Below are 18,204 nucleotides of genomic sequence, written 5' to 3' on the forward strand. Positions count from 1 at the left end.
TCTCAAAAAAACAAAAAACAAAAAACAAAAAAAAAGAGAAAGGCTCCATAAATTTAGTTAATTCATATTACAGAATAAAACAATGAGGCTGCTCATTCTCTAAGACATCTGAGATACAGTGTTAAGTGAAAAAAGTAAATTATGGAACAGTAAGTATATAGAGTATGAAACCATTTATTCTGAAGCACACACTCATACACCAAAAACAATACTATATATTCCGTGTGTGTGTGTGTGTGTGTGTGTAAGAAAAGGGTTTTAAAAGGGACAACTAACTGATTCTGAGGTTAGGGCAAAAAGATTGGGGCTGTGGTTGGTGTGGTAAGAACCTTCACACACACATATATATTATATATTATATATATTTTAAAAGAGGGTTGTCTAAAAGTACTAAAGCAAAAGTTTATATTAAAACTAACAGGAAAAAAAAAAAAAAGAAGTGTTGCCTTTTAGGGGCTCTTTCTGGTAACTGATATCACCTCTCTCATTCTCTGCCATCTCTCACCTCCTCGTCTCTTTTGCTTATCATGAGAAGACTATGGCATTTGGATCCCAGCTTTCCCCTGCCTCAGCTGAGGCCACTATCCTCATTGACACCCATGGTGATATGGATGCCTCATCAATATTGTGGGTCTGAGTCCTCATCTGCAGGGTCCTTGAGCTCTCCTTGGCATCCACTCCCATTTCCCATCTGGGGCTTCATTATCACCAGCATCTGCTCCACCTCCAAAACCACTGGTGGAAGCAGCATCCTCTCTTCCCATCTTAGTTGCTCAATGACCCCCACAAATACTACTCTTTGAATATTTTGGGGGTTTTTGATTCTTTCCTCACCTGCCTATTGATTAGATCTCTTCTGTCTTCACTTACCTCCTGATCCCATTTTGCCAACACTCTCAACTCTCTTGTACCTCTCTCTAGCAAAATATCACTTTTGGATGAACTCAAGTGTTTGCTTTCACCGTGAAATCACACACAATTGCACCACAATAAATTTAACGGTCACCAACCTCAACAGGGTCCTTACTTACTCACCAATCCTTACTATAACTCATCTCCTCAAATATGTCTGCCCGCCTCACTGTTCGTCAGCATACCATGCTCACTGTCACCTCCACAAGGTAGTGGCTGCCTTGGCCAGATCCTTTTGCCCAGCTGGTGTATCCATTCCCCCAATTGCTTCAGGTATTGGCCACTAATGGCTCACAGCTTCCTCCTTCTCTGAAGGGTTGTCCCTGACCTATGCCACGCAGGGGTGAAGCAGGGTTGTTAAGCTTTGTCTCAAATTGTGACAACCTTGAGTTGTCATTCATGCTCCAGAGCTCCCCAGGAGATGGGGCTGAGGTGGACTCCGGCTGAGGCCACATCTCGTTGAGCTCCTTCCCCTGCCATCTTCTGCTCATTCACCTTCTGATGTGTTTCTCCTGAGAGCACTCCTTCAACAGGTCAATTGCATAGCATCCCTGTCTTGGGCTCCGCTTCTAGGGCAGTTGATCTGAGACAGTACCTTTGCTTACATTTCCATTTTCCCTGACTATAATCACTTCTTCTTTGTAATTCTGTTTATCCTTTCAACCACAGATCAAATTCTTTCTCCCAAGAAGCTTTTTCAGACTTTAATTTTCAAGGAATTGTCATTTGTTATATTACTCTTTTGATTGTTCATGGTTTCAGAAAAAGATCCAGTAGGCCTCACACACCAGAAATTCTGAAACTTTTGTGTGCAGTGGACCTCTTTGGAAGGCTGGTGAAGCCTGTGGAATCTTTCTTAGAAGAGGCTTTTAGGTCGGGCATGGTGGCTCACGCCTGTAATCCCAACACTTTGGAAGGCCGAGGTGGGCGCATCACGAGGTCAGGAGATCAAGACTATCCTGGCTCACACGGTGAACCCTGTCTCTACTAAAAATATAAAAAAAATTAGCTGGGCGTGGTGGCAGGCACCTGTAATCCCAGCTACTTGGGAGGCTGAGGCAGGAGAATGGTGTGAACCCGGGAGGCGGAGCTTGCAGTGAGCCAAGATCACGCCACTGCACTTCAGCCTGGGCAACAGAGCAAGACTCTGTCTCCAAAAAAGAAAAAAAAGAAGAGTCTTTTAAATACACAAAATAAATAGAATTACAAGACAAGACAAATATGATTCAGACAAGCCTGGGTGACATGGCAAGACCTCATGTCTACAAAATATTTAAAAATTAGCTAGGCATGGTGGCGCATGCCTGTAGTTCCAGCTACTTGGGAGGCTGAGGTGGGAGGATCTCCTGAGCCCAGGAGTTTGAGTTACAGTGAGCCATGATCATACACTAGCCTGGGCAACAGACTAAAACCATCTCTCTAAAAAGAGAAAAAGAAAAAGGAATAAAAGCTACCTTGTAACATATTACTATGTTTGCTGCTTTATTAATTCATTAACACAATCTAGCATTGGGTCAAATAATGTAAAAATAGGGATTAAAGTAATACTTTAAGATATCTACTATGACTAAAATGTGGTATGAAAATATCTATATTTTTTATGATTGACAAAGTCAAGAGTACTACAGGTAGCACTGTAATCTGTGACCTGCATTCATAATGAAAGGAAATGCTAAATTTCAGTTAGAGGTGAGAATAAAGATGTGATTTTTGGTTTTCCCCATCCGGGTTCACAGTACTGATTCCTATTCATGGACACCTAGGGGATTCTGTAGACCCCAAGTTAGGACTCCTGTGCTGGAGGATTTGCAGGCCTGGGAAGCAGACATTCAAGTCACTCAGCTTCACACTAAACACTCAAGTACAGGCAGCTTATCCATCATTATGGCCTCTTGTGCTAGGCAGAGGAGACTCCACAACAGTTAGAAAAAAACAAGATGGTATAACCTCCCTCCCATCCCCCAGGAGATTGGTTAAGAAACTTTTCAAAGGTCCTGACTGGATTTCTCCATTATCAGGCAGTATTGGTCAAAGATGCCCTCATGGGGACTTGAAGGCCAGGAGAGCTTGCTGAGTTCATGGGGAGAACACAGTGGCCTTCAGACAATAATGGTCTCATTTCCTTGGCCTGTGTCCACTGGTAACCTCCATCAGTTCCTTTCACCCTGGTGACAGCCACTTAGTGTTTTATCAGTTAGCAGATATTTTTTGAGTGTTAGGTGGGGAACAAGTCTGTGCAGGGATGGAAATGATGTAGTTATCCTCAAGAAAATTAGATTGCTATCAGAGATTGGATTAAGATGGTACATCTCTCTTCTTTCTTATCCTAAATTTCCTGAAGTAACAGAAAATGTAGTTTTTTAAAAAGAGTAAATCTAGCTGGGTGCGGTGGCTCATGCCTGTAATCCCAGCACTTTGGGAGGCTGAGGCGGGCGGATCACCTGAGGTCAGGAGTTTGAGACCAGCCTGGCCAACACGGTGAAACCCTGTCGCTAATAAAAATACAAAAATTAGCCGGGTGTGTTGGCTTATGCCTGTAATCCCAGCTACCAGGGAGGCGGAGGCAGGAGAATCGCTGGAACCCGGGAGGCAGAGTTCGTAAATCTTCCATTTTTTTTCTTAGTCAGGAGGAGAAATATTTGGAGAAGAAAAATGGTGACGAATGGTAATACTGATGTGGAAGCTTGGACTAGGGAGTCTATGGGAGCAAGACGGTGGTGCTCTCTGGTTTTGGTTGGTTTCATGGGATATATGAATGGAAATAGAGGAGTGTGTTATATTAATATTATATTAGCTATAATAACAGCTCTGTATTTACCCAGTACTTTTCATTTGTTCAAAACTCTTACACATTATCTAATTTAATCTTCTCATCCTACTACTATATAGGAGAATGTCTCACCTAAAGGATTGCAGAGGAGGCACAAAGCCTATGCTTGTTCCCCAAGATTAGAACCACTGGGAATGCCTTTGCCTTGCCACCTTTTTGGCTGGTTGAGGTATATACGAAGGAGGAACTTATCACAGAGAACCTAGTTAGCGGTTCTTACATTTCAGCATGTATTAACAGGGGAAGTCTGTTAGAGATATATTTTCTGGGCCCGCGACACAGAGATTTGGATTCAGCAAATGAGGTATGACTCACAAGCCTACATTTTTAACAAGTGCTCTGGTCCATCTGCATAGGTGATCCAAAACCATACTTCCAGAAGAGTGGGTGAGGCAAGTCTTCCTGTATCAGTTTGTCTTTAGGTGTGTCAATTGTACACACCTAATATCATGACTGGAGTTGTTTTGAGACGCGTCTCGCCCTGTCTCCCAAGCTGGAGTGCAGTGGTGCCATCACCGCTCGCTACAGCTTCCACCTCCTGGGCTTAAGAGATCCTCCCACCTCCGCCTCCTAAGTAGCTGGGACTACAGGTGTGTCACCACGCCTGGCTAATTTTTAAATTTTTTGTAGAGTCGAGGTCTCCCTATGTTGTCCAAACTCTTTTTATTTTTTATGATTGTTACTTTAAGGATCAGTCTGAAATTCCCTTTAGTCACACTTACACGCTTGAACTCATTTCTGGCACTAGTTATGGGCCTGTCCTGGGGAGTTCAAGTCTGGGACACACTATTAGGGAAATAACTGTCACAGCAAAGAAAAAGACGCTTTAAGAAAAAAACTACAAGGCAACGGGTAATACAGAGGTACTGGGCACTCTCGGAGACTGGCGGAGAAACCCCACACACACCTCCCATGGCTGTACTGTGTTCCTCCAGAGCCTGACATACAGGTATTCGGTGAGTACTGGTTAAAAGAATAACAAACGCATTGACACAATTTTAACAGCTCCCCAAGGATTTTCTCTCAATCTCTTGTTAAGCTCAGCTCCTCCTCTCATAAACATGACGTTACATTTTCCCCCCTAATGTTATTTTGAAGTTTCCACGTAGATTAAATATGGCGACTGAAAATAAATCAAGAGACAAAGTGCTCGCGCATCCCATGACCTCCCCACCGGCAAGAAAGAGGAGAAACAGGCGTGAGCAAGCAGCGCTGGTTGGCGCAGAGAGAGAAGTACCAGGCACTCAGCACAGGCCGGAAGTCGGGGTAGAGGGCCGCGCCAGCTTCAGGCGTCACTTCTCACGCGACTTTCTGCGGGAAACATGGCGGCACTGAGCGGTGTCCGCTGGCTGACCCGAGTGAGCGCCCAGGACATGTGGGGCAGGGGCGGGCAAGGGAGCGGAGACTTTGTCCTAGGGTTTCCTAAACAGGGCAAAGTCAACTGTGGTGTTCGGGGTCTGGATGTCTGAAATCTGACCTTACAGGCTTGTGTGTCCCTGTTGTAGGCGTTGGTCTCCGCCGGGAACCCTGGGGCATGGAGAGGTCTGAGTACCTCGGCCGCGGCGCACGCTGCATCGCGGAGCCAGGTATGCATGAATCTGGCTGGGGTCTCGCTCACGACCCTGCCCCTTCCTCGCTGCTCCCTCCCCTGGCTTTTCTCCATCCTTCCCGGGTCTCCCCACTTCCCTACTCCCAGGATCCCTTCTCCCGCCCCAGCTCTATCTTTGCTTCTCCCTTCTTCCCCCAATTAAGGCCGAGGACGTGAGGGTGGAGGGCTCCTTTCCCGTGACCATGCTTCCGGGAGACGGTGTGGGACCTGAGCTGATGCACGCCGTCAAGGAGGTGTTCAAGGTGAGTGGCCTCGGGAATTAGACAGTAGAGGACAGTAGTGGGTTGGAAAGGATTTGGCCTTGACTGTGATGTTTTGGGAACCTGTCTCTGAAGGCTGCCGCTGTCCCAGTGGAGTTCCAGGAGCACCACCTGAGTGAGGTGCAGAATATGGCATCTGAGGAGAAGCTGGAGCAGGTGCTGAGTTCCATGAAGGAGAATAAAGTGGCCATCATTGGTATGTGTGCCCTCTTGACACTTGTCCATGTGCCATTTAAAATCAAATGATCAAATGTTTATTAAGCCCTTCTCCCCACATGGTATGCAATTATATTAACTCTCCAGGGCAACCACCGCTGGTATTTGGACATTTGTTCTTTCCCATTGGGAACCCAGGAGTTGAGAGATCATGTCAGCTGTCTATGCAGGAAAGTTCCAGGGGTTCTGAGTCTGTCCTGAGGCTACATCAACTGTCATCAAATCTTGTTCATTGCATTTCTGGAATACCACTTCTAGCTGCCCCTTTTCTTCTCTTCTCTTCTCTTTCTTTTCATTTGTTTTCTTTCCCTCCCTCCCACTTTTCTTCCCTTCCCTTCCCCTCTTCCCTTCTTCCCCTCTCCCCCTCTCTCTCTCTTCCTTTTTTTTTTTTTTTTTGAGACAGAGTCTCACTCTGTTGCCCAGGCTGGAGTGCAGTGGTGTGATCTCTGCTCACTGCAACCTCCCCATCTCCAGTTCAAGCGATTCTCCTGCTTCAGCCTCCCGAGTAGCTGGGACTACAGGTGTGCATCACCACACCCAGCTAATTTTTGTATTTGTTTTGTTTTGTTTAAGACAGAGTCTTGCTCTGTCGCCCAGGCTGGAGTGCAATGTCGCCATCTTGGCTCACTGCAACCTCCGCCTCCCGGGTTCAAGCGATTCTCCTGCCTCAGCCTCCTGAGTAGCTGGCTGGTATTACAGGAGTGTGCCACCACGCCTAATTTTTGTATTTTTAGTCGAGGTGGGGTTTCACCATGTTGGTCGGGCTGGTCTTGAACTCCTGACCTTGTGATCTGCCCGCCTTGGCCTCCCAAAGTGCTGGGATTACAAGCGTGAGCCACCATGCCCAGGCTAATTTTTGAATTTTTAGTAGAGGCAGGGTTTTATCATGTTGGCCAGGCAGGTCTCGAACTCTTGACCTCAAGTGATCCACCCACCTCCGCATTCCAAAGTGCTGGGATTATAGGCATGAGCCATCCTGCCTAGCTGCCCCTTTTCTTTTGTCTTCCATGCTTTAATCTCCTCATTTGAACTTTTTGGTTTCTAGTTCTGCCCCTACAGTTCATCTTCCATATCTCTTTTCTTGGAAAGAACAGCCTGACTTTTCCAGGTCAGCCTTACCATAGGAAAGTCAGTACTTTATAAGTTGGCCCTTAACTTTTCTGCCTTGGTTCCACAACTCTTGTTCTGTGCTTCAATCACACTAGATTGTGTGTTAGATGCCAAGTATGTACTACCTGACTTATACTGTTCCCTGTACCCAGAACATTCTTTCTTTGAAGCTACCTGTTAGAGTCCTTCTCACTCATTCACTGTATTAGTTTCCCATAGCTGCCATAACACACTACCATGAACCTGGTGGCCTATCATAACAGAAATGTATTCTCTCACAGTACTGGAGGCCATAAGTCTGAAATTAAGGGGTTGGCAGGGCCCTGCTCCCTCTGAAGGTTTAGGGGAGAATCCTTTCTTGCCTCTTCTGGTGGCTCCTGCTGTTTTTTGACTTGTAGATGCATCACCCCAGTATCTGTGGTTTTCTTCCTTCTCTATCTCTGTATCATTTTTCTCCTTAAATATTTATCACTGGATTTAGGGCCAACCCTCATCCAGGACGATTTTTTCTCAAGATCCTTAACTTAGTTACATCTGCAAAGCCTCTTTTCCCAAATAAGGTCACATATATAGGTTCTGGGGCTCACGGCATGGACAGTCATTTCGGGGATCACTGTTGAGCCCATTGTGCTCACATAACTTAAGGCGTGACTGAAGTGCTAGCTCTTCTGTGCTATATCCTGATATTACTGGAGAGGATTTCCTCTTTGTGTTGCTATGCAAGTTTCCCATGGTATTTATCATGTCTTTCATATTATCTGTCTTTCCCAGTGTACCGTTTGCTTCTCGAGGGCAGGAGTTGTATGGTTTTAGTTGCTATCCTTATTGCCTGACATATAATTGACATTCATCAGTAGTTGTTGGATTAAAAAATGTCAAATAAGGAGAAGGCACAGAAACATCTAAAAGATCACAGATCTGCTAGCATTGTTTTTCAACTTCTTATTAAACCCAGGCTCTTTTTTGATAAATAGAAAAAAATCCATTCTCCATTTTGAAGTTTCAGCCTAAATTAAATATGTTGACTAAAAATAAAGCATTAAGGCTGGGGCGGGCGGATCACTTGAGGTCAGGAGTTCGAGACCAGCCTGGCCAATATGGTGAGACCCCCGCCTCTACTAAAAATACAAAAAGTTAGCCAGGTGTGGTGGCACATGCCTGTAATCCCAGCTACTGGGGCGGCTGAGGCAGGAGAATTGCTTGAACTTGGGAGGTGGAGGTTGCAGTGAGCCCAGATAGCGCCACTGCACTCTAGGCGACAGAGTGAGACCCTGTCTCTCTCTCCCCCTCTCTCTCTCTCTCTCACACACACACACACACACACACACACACGGCAATAGATGAAATGTTTCTGGCTGTAACCACATTATTCTCTTTTGTCCCTTGCCCCCAGCAACAATTTAAAAATTACTGATTTGGGAATGGGAGATGGGAGTCTGGGTTACATTATGTTCCTAAGGGGGTTAGACACTGGTCTGGGTTCCCTTGGGCTTGGCCAGTGCCTGACACTCCTTTTCCCACTTTGTTTACACAGGAAAGATTCATACCCCGATGGAGTATAAGGGGGAGCTAGCCTCCTATGATATGCGGCTGAGGTAGGTGGTCTGGGTGGGGCGAATGGTCGAGAGGTGTCAGGGCACCAGGAGCGGAGCTGATGGCCCTGCCCACCCTCAGGCGTAAGTTGGACTTGTTTGCCAACGTAGTCCATGTGAAGTCACTTCCTGGGTATATGACTCGGCACAACAATCTAGACCTGGTGATCATTCGAGAGCAGACCGAAGGGGAGTACAGCTCTCTGGAACATGAGGTGAGGCCTCAGAAACTGGGGAAGGGCAAGGATGAAGGTGGGAGAGAGGTGGAGCTCCTCGTTTCCCTTCCCAGTGTCACCTAGCTGCTGCTGTCTTCTTACCCAGAGTGCAAGGGGTGTGATTGAATGTTTGAAGATTGTCACACGAGCCAAGTCTCAGCGGATTGCAAAGTTCGCCTTTGACTATGCCACCAAGAAAGGGCGGAGCAAGGTCACTGCTGTCCACAAGGCCAACATCATGTGAGGGACATGGCTTTGTGTAGGATGGGTTCCTGGGAAGGTAGCCCCTGTACTTTCTCGGCTGATTCTGTCCCCTTTGGCCCATGGACAGGAAACTTGGGGATGGGTTGTTTCTGCAGTGCTGCGAGGAAGTTGCTGAACTGTACCCCAAAATCAAATTTGAGACAATGATCATAGACAACTGCTGCATGCAGGTGAGGCCTCCCCACATCTCCACTCACGGGGCGGAGGAGGAGGGTGGGGAGTGGAATTTACTTCATTCCTACACCTTTCATCCTCTAGCTGGTGCAGAATCCTTACCAGTTTGATGTGCTCGTGATGCCCAATCTCTATGGGAACATTATTGACAATCTGGCTGCTGGCCTGGTTGGGGGAGCTGGTGTGGTCCCTGGTGAGAGCTATAGTGCAGAATATGCAGTCTTTGAGACGGTGAGTGAGGCTGCTTTCTCCTTCGGCCCTTCCTACGTGCCCTTTCTCTGACCTCAAGTCTGCCATTTCTCCCCCATCCCAGTGTCTCCACTTCCTAAGTGATCTTAGCCTGTTCTTCCCCCACGCTGCCCACCATGCCTCTTTTCAGTGACCGTGGCCTGACCTTCCCCTCCCATAATGTCCTTTTCCAACCTAAGCCTCTGTGTACCCTTCCTGGCTCCTCCCAGTGTCTAGCCTGCCCCTCTTTCCACAGGGTGCCCGGCACCCATTTGCCCAGGCAGTGGGCAGGAATATAGCCAATCCCACAGCCATGCTGCTGTCGGCTTCCAACATGTTGCGGCATCTCAAGTAGGTCACGGGAGGCTGTGGGCAGTGGTTGGGTGTTGTGAGGAGGAGCCCGGTGGGGAAATTAGTGGGAGGTGTCTTGGGGGAGTCACAGTTTCTTCCTGTCCATATCCACAGTCTTGAGTATCACTCCAACATGATTGCAGATGCAGTGAAGAAGGTGATCAAAGTTGGCAAGGTGAGTTTAGAAGAGTAGTGCTGGCTTCAGGGTTTAGAGTAGTTCTGGGGTCAGCACCTCGGTACTACTCTCTGGGGAACCTGAACGGGGGTCTCTTTTTCCCCCAGGTTCCCAGAACATCTGCTCCCTGACATCCCTGCATCCCTCTCAGGGCTGTTCTTCACCTCCCTTCTCTTGGCTGTTTCATCCTCTTGATCTCTTTTGCCTCTTAGATCCCATCTGCTGTTCCCTCTTTCCTGCTCCATCCACTGCCCTTTTCATGGGCCATCTGAATGCAGAACTTGCAGCTCTCCTTGGGGGTGGAACAGCAAGGGATACAGGCAGGCTGAAGCATCAGCTTCACCTTCACACCCATCTCCTTTCCGCTGCGATTCTTTCCTTCCACCTGGTCTTGTCTCTATTTCTTCCAAGGAAGGTAGCCACATCGCGCCTCTGATCTGCATTTCCCATCATCTTTGCCTGCTCAGCCTCCTGTCCTGCTCTGGCTGCAGCACAGCTAATAGTGGCTTAAGAGGAGTGGGCAGGTCCATGTGCTTCCCAACCTGGCTCCTCCTTCCATTCCTGTGCATTGCCTCTTTTTTCTGGCTGTCACGCATTCTTGGATTCCATTTCCTCAATCACATTGCCCTACCTCCCTTCATGGGCTCTCTTTTCTCCCTCCCCACGGCTGTTGCCGGTGGTGGCTGTAGGTGCGGACTCGAGACATGGGCGGCTACAGCACCACAACCGACTTCATCAAGTCTGTCATCGGTCACCTGCACCCCCATGGGAGCTAGAGCCCTTTATTTCTTCCAGCCTTGCAAGGACCACACTCCCCATACCCTTCAGTGCAGTGCACCAGGGAAGAGACCTTGTGCCTCTAGGCAGTGGACCATGGTCACCTTGCTGGGTAGAGCCTAGGTTGTCCTTGGGCCCACTTCCTTAGGGGAGACTGTTGGGTGGTGATGGGAATTGTTAGGCTGGAACCCAGGCCACATGGATGATGATGATTCTCCCCCACAGGTTCGAACCTCTGACATGGGTGGCTATGCTACTTGCCATGACTTCACTGAGGCTGTCATTGCTGCCTTGCCCCACCCATAGGCCTTGTCCATACTCATGTAAGGTGTCCAATAAAGAACATGAACCAACTTTTGTGAATTTGTTTTTATTGGGGAACAGGGCACAGGGTGGAAGATGTCACCTTGGGCTATGGTGTGTCCCACCTCCCAGAGAATGTCCATTTGCATTCTAATCTTCCTGGGATGCTTTATGGAACTTTTTCTTCTTCTTGGAGCTGCTCTTGCCAGCTGCCTCTTCAGGCCCACTGCTGACTGGCTCCTCTTTGGAGAATTTCCTCTTTTTCTTGGAGCCACTTCTGTGGCCTGCCTCTTCGGGGTCATTAACTGTTTCCTCCTTGGGTGAAGACTTCTTCCTCTTGGGAAGACTGGTGCTGCCAGCGGTCTCTTCAAGATCACTACTCATCAACTCCTCCTTGGAAAAAGATTTCTTTTTCTTGGGTTTGGAGAAAGGGATAGATGGGTCTTCCATTCCATTCTCCTGAGGAACCTCCTGGGGCTTTTGCTTTTTCTTCTTTTTGGGTTTTTCACTCGTCTCCTAAAGGGAAGGACAGGGGAACAGGCTGTGAGAACAGTGCCATCACACACACCCCCATTACATCTTCAGCAATTAAGTAGCCAAAGCAGGGAAAACTGTGTAGTTACTAACATTGCCCAGTGTTTCTGGCATAGTTTAATTGTGTGGGTATTAACTTTAGAACTCCATCCCAAAGACTGTCCCAAATTAGAAGGAAAACATGTAATGAGAAATTACCTCAGCCCATTAAAAAAAAACCTAAAGAAACACCCACCATGCTGGTCACAACAGAACCCTCATGCCAAGTTCCAGAGAGGGCCCTGAAACACTGTTTAAGAAACTGGGTGCCAAATGAAAATCTCAGGGAGAATGATTGTAGCTTAGCACATTGGGGACCTCCCTGCCCCCATCCCCACTGTGAAACACTACCACCTCTGGACACACGTCTGAGAATAAGCAGAGCAGGAATTTACACTACCCCAGGTTGAGGACTCCTGGGAAGCAGCCGAGGACAGAACACACATGCCCAGGGAACAGGTGTGAGCTACAACCAGCTCTCTGGGCTCTTGAGCAAGTTCAGCACCTATATCCTTCCTATAGAATCAAGAGGTAGTTTTAGATGTTTCAGGTCCTTGTTTCAGTCCAAAAGCCTGGACTCAAGACCATGGCTTGATGCAGCACATCCTTTATTCTGCTGTTGAAAATCCTACAACCTAGGATCTCTGCCAGGGTCATGCTGCCTACTGACCTCACACTCCTCTGGAGTACTACTGCTGTTTTCTGAAGATGCGAGGGCAAGTGCAGCCAGCCGTTTCTTTTCCTTCTTTAAGCGTTTCTTCTCCTGTTTCTCCAGCTTCCTAGTAATCTCAGCAGCCGCTTCCTCTGCCTGGTCAAAGAAAAGTGCTAAAAGAGCCTGAAGACCTCTGGTGCTCTGAGGACTCCTTTCTGGCATTATTGGATCAGGCTCATTAAATCAGTTTTTTTTGCCTCCACTCTACGAGGTCAGGCTCAGACAGTTCATCACCTCCAACAGCTAGCTATGCCTCTCCACGCCCAGCAAAGCCCAACTAACCTGAACCATTGCTTCCTTCATGACATCCAGATTCTTTCGTGGTATCTCTCCAGTCTCATAGAAGGACAGTCGCTCTTCAACTTGTTCTCGAAGCTTCTCCCCAAATACACTCGTGGGCACCTCTGGATGTGCGTGAGTAACAAAGCCTGTCAGCCCAAAGAGAAAAACTACCCCCACCCTGTGTTCCCTCTGCCCTCAGCTTCACTCAGACCCAGAGTCTCAACACTCACTAGGTGAACTGCTGTTGACGAAAAATATTGCCATCATCGTGGAAGCTATGGTTGTAAGCCTCCCCACCCAGCCAGCCAGCCAGCCCCTTCTCACAACTGCCAGCCCCCCCACCCATACCAGAGAAGCAATCGATTCGTGAGGCAATACTGCATTTGTTTGCCAGGTATCGGGAGATGCGGCCTTTGTTCTTGGCAGCTGCTCGGCCAATGAAGGTGGAGTGGAAAATGAGTCCGTATTTTGGTGTGTTACCCCTTGTCTTCAGGGCTCTGAGAAAATATTCAGTGGAGAGTTTAAGATCAGAAATTTCAACCCCATTAGGCAAGGCAGCTCAGCTCCTCCCCTCCTCTCACCCCCAAGTCCTGAGTGAGCCTCAGGCCAGATTGGATCTCTACCCCAATGCATGCCAACCCATAGCTCCCAGAGGCAGAGGGAAGGCATCCGATGTCGCTGACCTGGAGACTTGGTCCCTTTGCTGGGCCCTGGGAATCACTCAGACACCAGGACTGGCCATCACCCCCATAGCAGAGGCCTGTATAGGTCAGGGAGCCCTGGTCAGCCATCACCGTGATCCCCCAACAAGCAGTGGGCACCAGAAGTGGCACCTGATTGTGGGCAGGTGCCCTCACTGGTACCTGAACAGGGCCTTTTCAGCCCCAAGGATCTGCACTGTGGATGCTGGGTACTTGGCCAGGTTGGTGAGGCTGCCAGCATGTGCGATGAGACGTGCACCTACCTGGAAAAAGTCAAGGAAGCAGTCAGAGAAACAAACTGCTGACCTGCCAGTTGCATGACAGTCCTGCTCCCCCCTCCCCATCAAGCACAACTAGGGAAGACACAGTGGGTGAAGAAATACAGCAGTGCAGGTGCACATGGCAACAGTCCTTATTCTCCCATTTTTGTGTCCCGTGACGCACCGCTTCCCCAATTAGGGCCGACAGGCTGGGGGCTACTTGGCTCATCTTGGAGCGCAGGTAAGTGTGTAGGCTCTGGCGGTACTCAGATAAAGACACCACACGACTGGAGAAGCTCTCGATGTTTATCAAGTCAATGGCAGATATGTCCATGCCTAGGAAAAACCAAGTGTGAATGCAGGAGGCCAGATATTCAGAGCCCCATACCTTATGCAGGCTGCCAGGCTCTGCACTGACCCATGGAGGACCGTGAGGCATCCAGAATAGCCTTAGCCTTGGCCCCATCCATTGTCAGCTCCTCCAGCTTCTCCAGCTTTTCCTCATTCAGTTCCCTTCGGTTTCCAATAAACTGGGCAAGACGGCAGTATGTGGCATTGTCGTTGATGATCTTCACCAGCTCCGGAAAGTGATACCCATACCACTCCCTGCAAAGAGCCACAGTCACTCCCTGGCCCAGCTACTTCATCAAAAACCATAGAGCTACAAATCTTCATTCTATGTTCCCCCATTCACAATACAGACCAGGCACAGGGCCTGAGCTGAGGTGTATATAGGGTAGGTTTACTCTACCTCCTCTTTCTATACAGTCAGTGTAAGAACACAGCCTGTGGTAAGCACCAGGAGGCCTAGACCCAGCCCCAGTCCACATGGTTCTACCCACAGGATGGTCAGTCCTCATCAAGACCAGAATTAGCTGAACTACAGACCAAAGGCTCCAGTATTATGGGTGGCCCCTGCACTTTACCTGACACGCATAGAGAAGGTATTGATGTCCTTATCCAGCTGGTCCAGGAGGCTAATGGACTGGATGATCATATTGTCCACTCGGTTCACATTAAACTTAACTTTGGCACGGGAATAGCTGTGTCCCAGCCCCAGTTGTGCTTTACAAGCTGACAGATCAGTCAGACCCTTCACCAGATTGTGGAAGTGCAGACGAACTCCTAAGAAGAGGGCAGGACGGTGAGCAACAAGGGGCTCTGAGCTAGCTCCCGCACCCATGGGCACCAGCCAAGTCCAAGGCCTTCCCAGAAGTCACAACAAGCACCCACGTTTCCAGAACCTCCTCCCCGAAAATGTCAAGGATAACATGAATATAACGGATGATGGTCTCACCTCTCAGGATCTCAGCTATGACGCCTCCAGTCTGGCAGTTGTACCCTAACTCCTCCTGTATTGCAGCACCAATCTTGGGATCCCCAACTCCCAAGAGTACTTTCTTCTTTTTGGATGGCAGGTGGGTCTCCAAGAGCAGGCGGAGGTCCTCATGAACAACCCCTCAGAGGAAAGAACACAGTTCCCACTCACAGGCTGAAGGATGATCAATTCTAACATCTCCTCAGCTGATTACCCTGCTTCCACGGAGCATGCTGGGATGGCATACCTAGACCCCTCCCCATCAGGCATTGCTCAGAGACATGGAGACATCAGTGACTGCACTCAGGGGATTGACAGATTTGATTCGCAAGTCATCACTGCAAAGCCTGGCCCAGCCATGGGAACAATTGCACTCAGGTCTGATAGCACAATCGTGCAATAAATAGCAGCTTGTAACACACCCTTGAGCATTTAGTAGAATTTGCCTTCTGGAACCAAACCTTTTTTTCTTAGCCTGTGTTTATCCAACTGCCCTTTCCAAGCAAAAAAAAAGCAGAAAACTAGACACCTGATTGTGTTTAGGCAAAAAACTCAGGCACAGGTAGGTGTTAAGCCAACCCCCTTTAAGAAACCCCCTTTGTCAAGCCGGGCACGGTGGCTCGCGCCTGTAATCTCAGCACTTTGGGAGGCCGAGGCGGGGGATCACGAGGTCAGGAGATCGAGACCATCCTGGCCAACATGGTGAAACCCCGTCTCTATTAAAAACACAAAATTAGCCGGGTGTGGTGGCTGGCACACGCCTGTAATTCCCGTTACTCGGGAGGTTGAGGCAGAAGAATCGCGTGAACCAGGGAGGCGGAGGTTGCAGTGAGCCCAGATCTTGCCACTGCACTCCAGCCTGGAGGGCAGAGACTCTGTCTCAAAAAATAAATAATTTGTCACTACAGTGCCCACAAAGAAACGTAACACGCATCCCACATCGTCTGCTTTCAACAGTTTGGTCCATCACAGTTCCCAGATCTTGAGCTCTGTGAAGACAATTATTTCAAATTACACAGTTATGTCTCAAATACTGCCTCACACCTATCAGACTCACAGCCGGCCAAGGACGGCAAATACTATCACAAGCTGCCCGAGAGGATACCGGAACGAACCACATCTCCCTGTGATACTTGGTGGTGGCCGACTCACCTTCAGACACGGCGTTGGCATTTTCCAAGGCAACCTGGGACGAGGCAAAGGGACAAAAGGCCACCAGACGAACGATGTTGTGGAATTTGCCCAAGTTGAGCACGGACTCCTCCACCTAGTGGGGGAGAAAGAGGCTGAGTGGTTTCCTTCCCTCCCTCCTGCCTCTGCGGCGCAGTAAAGCAGCGGTTCTCAGCCTTGGAAGCTCTTAAAATACGCTGACAGCGGGACCCCACAACCCAGCTTCTGCTTTAATCGTTCCGGCGCGGGGTCCGGGAGGCTTATTTCTAACTGCTAGAGCGATTCTTCCCATGAGTCAAGGTAAAGACCCCCGGATCTAGAGCGATTCTTCCCATGAGTCAAGGTAAAGACCCCCGGATCTAGAGCTTTCCAGGCCCGCCCCCCGCCCCGAACCTCTCGGCCGGCCACGTGGGAGCGCGCGCTGCATGCTGGGACCTGCGCGGTGAGGGTCTGCGGGGCCGCCTGAGGAGCCCATGGATCTCACCCACCTGCGGCTGCAGCAGACTGATCTCCTCCACTTCCTTCAGTGCCAGCAGCGCGTAGCCGACCGCATGCTCAAATAACACGTGCAACAGCACCTGGAACGGGAGCCGGGGCGCGAGCGTCAGCTCAACCTCCGCGTCTGCCGGAACCCGCTCCCAGAGCAGGCCCAGGCGCAGGCCCAGGCCCAGGCTCAGTCTGAAGCGCGAACCCAGACCGAAGCCCCCACCTTCGCGTCGCCCGCGCCCCACAACCACTCCTCACCATGGCGCCTGCTCCCGAGTTCGGCTCGCAATGCGGCTAGCGCGCTCCGGCGCGCGGAACCAGGCTCCAGAGGCCACGCCCCCGCCCCGCAGACCAATCGGAGGCCGGGGACGACACCATCTCCCGGCCTTTAGAGGGGCCGCCCGGGGTGGTATCGCCCGGAGCGCGGGCTGGGTGGCGCCGGGCGCGGGCTAGCAGGCCTTCTCTGGCCTCTGCAGCTGCGTGGGCGGGCGCGGTTCCCGGGGACGCGCGGCCCGGAGTCGGGCCTTGCTGGCGGCGAAAAGACATGGGTAGGACCTTTCGGTATAATAGTCCGGTTCCAGATGTTCTTGTCATATAAGTTGCGGGCAGCAGAGATGGGTGAAGTCGGGGTGGGAGGCTCCGCGTAGGGCACGGCGTCCATCCCAGAGACCGCTGCCTAGCCGGCTGCCCGCTGCGCCCGTGGCCTCGGGCCCCAGACCCTGCGCCCCAAGTCCCCGGGACCCATCCGTTCCCGTCCCCTACTCGGGGACGAGCCTCCCCGGCGCTGGGTGGGCCGTTCATCCTTTCCTCCCACCCGGAACGGGAGCGTTTCCTTGCGCGCTGTGGCGCAGACCCTGCTGGGAACGTGGCTTGCGCAGCTTTCTTCGTACTACTAATTTTATTTATTATTTTTTTAAAATGACGGTGTCAGGCAGTGACGTGCGAAAGAAAGACGCTCCAACGTCCTCCTAGGCCAGTTTCTTGTTGCTGTGCTGCACGGGACCCGGCTTCTTTTGCTGGCCACGTGTTGCTGCTCCGCTTGAGCGGCCCTGAATTCTGGGCACCGGCGAGCGCCAGGTGAATCGGAGCTCCTTCCCTGTCCTCGAGGGCGTCTTTTGGGCTCTCAGGCGACTATTTAGAAATGAGTTTTGCTTTAATAATTAATATTAACGTTATAAATCCAAAACCTAGTTATGCTTAAGTAGCATATCCCCTGATATATTTTAAAGAGTCATTCGAAGGGGATTTTAAAAAATGTTGTATAGCTATAAACTATATTTATACATTTAATTGTTATTTTGTTAATCGATTGAGTTACTCGACAAAATCCAAGTACATAGTTCACTCACAAATCTAATATGTCAAACCTAAAAAATATGGCCGGTAAATCTTACTCACATAATTTTAATATAGTTTACAGATGTGGTTGAGTTCTGTTACACATGTCGACTTAACGAATCTGAATCGTTATTCCATTTAACATTTTAAAATAGAATTGCAAAATTAATCCATACATTAGCATGTTGAATTATTTTAACCGTCATCAATACATAAAATTAGACGATTCCAAAATGTAATGGAAAATATTAATGCTAAGACTTCAATTTACTTCGTTATTTCTGTCCTTAATCCTGAATCTTCCTGGGGTTACAGGTGCTTATTCACTAAACCAGGGGCTTTCAAGCA

General features: G+C 49.3%; 2 protein-coding genes and 5 non-coding genes across 13 annotated transcripts; 1 reads left to right on the forward strand and 6 right to left on the reverse strand.

Moving 5' to 3' along the window:
* The first annotated feature begins 4,632 nt into the window (after positions 1–4,632).
* Positions 4,633–11,066, forward strand: IDH3B (isocitrate dehydrogenase (NAD(+)) 3 non-catalytic subunit beta). Of its 6 annotated transcripts, none has more exons than XR_652432.3 (13): positions 4,633–5,100; positions 5,248–5,328; positions 5,495–5,593; positions 5,687–5,807; positions 8,472–8,532; positions 8,612–8,744; positions 8,851–8,984; positions 9,076–9,178; positions 9,267–9,413; positions 9,667–9,761; positions 9,876–9,936; positions 10,626–10,836; positions 10,939–11,066. XR_652432.3 is itself a non-coding variant. In XM_009216455.3 (12 exons), exons 1-12 carry the CDS (start codon positions 5,065–5,067, stop codon positions 10,065–10,067), a joined length of 1,095 nt encoding a protein of 364 aa, XP_009214719.1. In that variant the 5' UTR covers positions 4,633–5,064; the 3' UTR covers positions 10,068–11,066. The 6 variants fall into 6 exon arrangements, 4 of the variants coding, with proteins under 4 accessions (XP_009214719.1, XP_021776875.1, XP_009214717.1 ...); XR_002515177.1 differs by having other exon boundaries at positions 10,626–10,825; XM_009216455.3 differs by having other exon boundaries at positions 10,044–11,066.
* Position 11,067: 1 nt separating this feature from the next.
* Positions 11,068–16,908, reverse strand: NOP56 (NOP56 ribonucleoprotein). 2 transcript variants are annotated; one of them, XM_003904977.3, is made up of 12 exons: positions 16,777–16,908; positions 16,521–16,610; positions 16,015–16,129; positions 14,842–15,003; positions 14,471–14,669; positions 13,963–14,150; positions 13,729–13,880; positions 13,447–13,547; positions 12,932–13,080; positions 12,584–12,705; positions 12,260–12,397; positions 11,068–11,532 (listed from the first exon to the last, which is right to left on the reverse strand). In XM_003904977.3, exons 1-12 carry the CDS (start codon positions 16,777–16,779, stop codon positions 11,167–11,169), a joined length of 1,785 nt encoding a protein of 594 aa, XP_003905026.1. In that variant the 5' UTR covers positions 16,780–16,908; the 3' UTR covers positions 11,068–11,166. The 2 variants fall into 2 exon arrangements, with proteins under 2 accessions (XP_003905026.1, XP_017800442.1); XM_017944953.3 differs by having other exon boundaries at positions 11,068–12,105; positions 16,777–16,893.
* On the reverse strand, positions 12,468–12,540 carry LOC116270879. Its single transcript, XR_004179184.1, has one exon. It is a non-coding gene; the product is annotated as a small nucleolar RNA SNORD57 (small nucleolar RNA).
* LOC116270880 lies at positions 12,785–12,855 on the reverse strand. Its single transcript, XR_004179185.1, has one exon. It is a non-coding gene; the product is annotated as a small nucleolar RNA SNORD56 (small nucleolar RNA).
* LOC116270897 lies at positions 13,299–13,384 on the reverse strand. Its single transcript, XR_004179202.1, has one exon. It is a non-coding gene; the product is annotated as a small nucleolar RNA SNORD86 (small nucleolar RNA).
* On the reverse strand, positions 14,221–14,352 carry LOC116270886. Its single transcript, XR_004179191.1, has one exon. It is a non-coding gene; the product is annotated as a small nucleolar RNA SNORA51 (small nucleolar RNA).
* Positions 15,132–15,206, reverse strand: LOC116270900. The gene has a single exon (XR_004179205.1). It is a non-coding gene; the product is annotated as a small nucleolar RNA SNORD110 (small nucleolar RNA).
* Positions 16,909–18,204: the final 1,296 nt, after the last annotated feature.

This window comes from Papio anubis, chromosome 16 (assembly GCF_008728515.1).
Source record: "Papio anubis isolate 15944 chromosome 16, Panubis1.0, whole genome shotgun sequence".
In the NCBI taxonomy this organism is placed as follows: Eukaryota; Metazoa; Chordata; class Mammalia; order Primates; family Cercopithecidae; genus Papio; species Papio anubis.